Genomic DNA, 4711 nt, shown 5'->3' on the forward strand with positions numbered 1-4711 from the left:
ACCCCAATCTTTGCGCTTGATCTGATCATTTACGCCACCACGGACGATTGAACTGGCCGTGTGGTTTTTTTTCTCAATAAGAATGAGTTCCTCTACCCAAAAGTGAGCTTTTATGGGGTTTCGGCTATAGCCGAGTCTAGAGTACTATGGTAAACCCATAGTACATGAAGGAGCTGATCTTGCCGATCCTTTAATTTCCCGCATCCTCCATACACCTTTTTCAGGGCATGAAGGATTATCAAATTGACAACTTCGACCTAGCTATTATTGTTTCATCGAAGAGAAGTGTTGTTTAATGTTAGGACAATTAAGTAACTTCTAGAGGACTTCTTATGCGCAACTCATTTGTGTTTGTGTTTTACGCACATTCTTTATGACTGTAAAGTGTAAGTTGTAACCTAGGAAAACATACGACATTTTCAAGACTCAAGAGAAATAAGCTAGTAACTAGCGACCGTAAAGACATAAAGTCTTTTAAGATTTGAATTACCGTAAGTGTGATATGTTCCATGATTAGAAGAGCAGACACAGGTTGAAAATTTAAATCATGGTAGGTGTTGAGTTTGTATATATTTGAAACGACAATTCCCATTTTCCAAATAAATTTTTTTAATTTTTTTATTTGGTAAGTCAACCCACAAACTCAACTTAATTAATGCTGGGTTGAGTTGAGATCTTCAACCCATTTTAAAAAATGGGTCAACCCACCCTGCTCTTTTTTGCGAGTTGAAGTTGGGATGGGGCGGATTGACCCATATCGCCATTTCTAGCTAGCCATGATTTGATGCGTTATGAATAGTCTCTGATAGGAAGTTAATTTCTATCAAGGAAAAACACGAGGAATCCTGAAATCAAAACTTAGAAAAAGATAAGAAAAAGATAGAAAATAAAGACTTGATCAATTTTCTTGTTATCATTCATGAAAGGGAAATACATATTTATACTGAAAGGGTCATTTCTAAAGTAATGATAACCTTACAAGTGACTCCATCCTCTTAAATGGAGCATTCTAGAATAGTAGTAACTAATTTCATAAAATTAATCAAACAAACTACTAATTCCACTAAACTTCATCAGCATACGTTTGGGCTGTGGTGGTAGAAGAGGTTGGCCCATCAATAGCACAGTGCCATCAATCTCTCACAATGGTGACTGAGACATTGTGTTCAAAACATTGGGCCGGGTCATAACTGAAACCCATGGATATTATTAGACAAAACAAAAAATATTTTGTATATATGTTTTTTTTTTTGAAAGATATTATGTACTTATGCTGAGTTCATCTAATTATGGCTCTCTAGTTGATAAATATATAGTAATTAAGACATATTGGGTAGTCTTTTTTTTTTTTTGAACTTGACATATTGGGTAGTCGATAAACCACGACTTGATCTTTTTCTACTGTATAAAAGTGTCAACTTCTCAATAAGAATTACAAGGTTAATTGGAAAGATAAAATAACAACTATATATGAAAGATAGTGCTTCATATAATCCTAGGGAGGCAAAGATGAAATAAACCTCTTGATTACCACAAAGAGTTGCTTTGCTTTCAAAGGCTCACTGTCTTGGACACCATGATAATCTCCTTCCGTGAAATGTCCCACAACTCTCACACCCTCCTTCTGCATCAACCTCACCAGCCCCACTTGCCGATCCATGAGCGGGTCACCCGAACAGCCGGTCACTAATATCCTCCATCCAAGCCGTTTGATCTCTTCCAATCTCACAGGACCGTTCCCCACCGCAGGATTGCAATACTCATTATCACGGTTGACTCCAACGGGTAGAGATAACTCCCACAGCATGTCATTAGAACACAGTGACAGATGAGAATCATTCACCATCCTCAATTCTGAACCGGTCCTAAGGGTCCCACTGAAAAATGGTTGAACCAATATCAGCCCTTGGATGTTAGAAACTTGTTTATCTCCAGCAGTTGCACGTAAGCCCGCGTTGTAGGCTATGTTTCCTCCTGCACTACCACCCATGAGAAACACATTAGAATACTCAACATGGTTGATGAGCCAATCATCTTTTTGATTGGTTTTGATCCAGTGCAGCGCCTCCACAGCATCATCATACGCCGCGGGGAGTCTATGTTCTGGTGCGAGACGGTACTCTACGGACGCAACCACCGCTTCAACATCGTTAGCCATGTTGAAGCAGAAAACATGGAAGATTGTTGAGGCTGCACTGAGGAAGATGAACCCTCCTCCATGGAAGAAAACCACCAAGGGAAGCTTAGAGCTATGGTCCAGTGCTTTGCGGGGTAGGTAGATCCTTGCCCATGTGCCCTTTGATTTGTTGATGGTGAGGTCCTTGGAGAGCACGGGGAGGGTGGGATTCAGTGAGGGAGGGCTCTCTGGAGGCTTGTTTGGGCGAGTGACTGAACCATTCGGGTTATGGATGAGGTTTAGTTGCTTGTAAGGATCGTTACATGAATTAGGTGTGGATGAATTTACTATGAAGAGGAAAGTTGAGGAGAATATTGCAAATGTAATTAAGGTTGCATAAGAGCATTTAGAGTTTGATAAGGGAAAGATGGGCATGGTGGATTTTAGAAAACTATGTGCGAAAGAAGAGGAATTAATAACCTGCTCAATTGAAACTTGAAAGGGGAATAAACTCTTGTTAATATCTTTATCCTGTTGGCGTTTTTCTGAGCCTCTGATTCTAAATAGCTAGCAGACAAATCTGTCAACTTTTCTTTTTTGTTTACAAGTAGTGTTTATCTGTGCCTCATGTTCTAGATTGCTAGCGGACAAATCTCTCCCTATAACTAATTCACCTTTCAAAAAAATCATGAATCTATAGTATTAACCACCCGCCACACCTACCTTCTTTCAGGCGGTCTACAATCATCAAAAAACATGATCTACTAAACTTCTAATTGTAGCAATCAAAAACTTCAAATTAAAAGTGAGGTGATTGCAAATGCTCGACACCATAGATATCTATCACCACTAGAGATGATAAGGGGTAGGGTCTGAGTATGGTATTATAGTACAAATTTTCATATAAACGTTTTCAAAAATTACTTGTACTTGTCCTCGTACCCGCATGCGAAGCAATTTTAACACTCTTTGGATACCTATATGTCCATAACCCGCAATTTAGGTAATAAAAATATATATTTCACTATTTTAAAACAAAAATACAACAACTATTTGATAAGTACCAAATTTACTTAATTTCTATATCATTTGTGGGCATTTATCTAGTTTAGAAATGTGAAATAGCTCTCAAATCGTAAAGGTTTAGTTGTTACTAGTTTTGTGCAGAGATCAAGTGCTAACTCTCACATTTTGATGTAGGAATGAGTTTGGTAAGATCTGTTTGAAGTTGTAAATCATGAGAAAGTATCAGAGATTGAAGAATTGATGCCTTGAAGCTTGAAGTTTGCTTGAAGCAAAGAAATTACAGAAGTAAAGATTGCTTGCTTGCTTGAAGCAGAGAATTTACCGTAGTAAAGATTGCTCGCTTGCTCAAAGATTGCTTCATGCAACCACTTTACAGTAAAGATGTTTTGTTTCTATTGAAGAGTGCTTGGAGAGTGCTTGAAGCAAAAAGTAAGACGGTGGAGAATTCTTCACCACGAAGAAAGCTTGCCTGAAGCTGCTTGAAGCAAACTTGGAGCAATCTTGACAGCAAAACTCTATAAAAGGACCAAACACACAGCTTGAACGACAGATTGGAAAAAAGAACATAAAGAACATATCCCAAAGAAAGAAAACACGCAGGAAAGATGAGGAGAAGGAAGTCTAAGGCTCTTGTGAATGATTAATTAATGTCAAATGATTGGTCTAGTGAAGTATAACAGGTGTTGATACATGATGTTAAGGTTGTTGATCGGCCGGTTGAGGTCAGTTTCATGCCATCGGTTGCGGCCAATTTCAGACCATCGGTCAATTTTATCGGTGAAAATCAAAAAAACCCCACCTTGCCACTGTTCGTGTAAAGTGTCGGATTGATCGGATCTCGGGTGTTGCGAGTGTATGCCAATATGGTTGGTTAATTGATAATCGATGAGACAAAAGAAGAGAGGTGCCAAAAATAAATTGTGATGGATCCAGATAAAAGTCACACAATACAACACATCATTAGAGTAGTTCATACACCGTCATTATCCAAAATATATTCATAAAACAAGAAAAGATCACACAAAAAGGAGGCACCAAATCTAAAGATGACAGGACTCAAGAACATGCAATGGAGCACATATTTGGCGCTAGGATTCCGGTAGCTTTCTTGCATGATGATCCTAGGCAAATTGGTGGTGGTGGAGCATAAATGCCAATGTTTGATGTGAAATGAGGCATCTGATTACCAACTTTATTATGATTCTTGATCGCCTAATCGATGGTAGTGGACCATGGGTTCTTCGAGTTAGTTGCTGACGGGAAGAGGGAAGAGAGAAAGAGACAATAGCGGCGGAGCATGGATTCTGAACGTGATGTATTTGTCGTGATGCTTAGAGACGGTGGAAGAAGATTTGAGGTGGATGGAGCTTTTGGTTGGGGTCTTAGAGGATGTTGTTGGAAAAGACCAAGGTTGTAAGCCTCTTGCACTATGTGGCTTCTAGCTTCTAGGATGAGAAGAGGAATTAGGGACAATGGTGGTTTTTGGGTTCGTGGTTGATGGAGGAGTTTGAGATGGCAGGTGATTGATATTTTTGAGCAGCGGGACTCGTATGATCCTTTAGAGAAATT

At 39.1% G+C, this 4711-nt stretch overlaps 1 protein-coding gene across 1 annotated transcript; it reads right to left on the bottom strand.

Annotated features, from left to right (window-relative positions):
- Positions 1–1364: 1364 nt before the first annotated feature.
- LOC130738373 (carboxylesterase 1-like) lies at positions 1365–2611 on the bottom strand. The gene has a single exon (XM_057590344.1). It carries the CDS (start codon positions 2549–2551, stop codon positions 1496–1498), a length of 1056 nt encoding a protein of 351 aa, XP_057446327.1. The 5' UTR covers positions 2552–2611; the 3' UTR covers positions 1365–1495.
- Between the last annotated feature and the right edge of the window lie 2100 nt (positions 2612–4711).

Source organism: Lotus japonicus, chromosome 2 (assembly GCF_012489685.1).
Source record: "Lotus japonicus ecotype B-129 chromosome 2, LjGifu_v1.2".
In the NCBI taxonomy this organism is placed as follows: domain Eukaryota; kingdom Viridiplantae; phylum Streptophyta; class Magnoliopsida; order Fabales; family Fabaceae; genus Lotus; species Lotus japonicus.

What these genes read in the sequence shown, in the direction of transcription:
- LOC130738373 (XM_057590344.1), bottom strand. Translation starts at nt 2,551, where the DNA reads ATGCCCATCTTTCCCTTATCAAACTCTAAATGCTCTTATGCAACCTTA.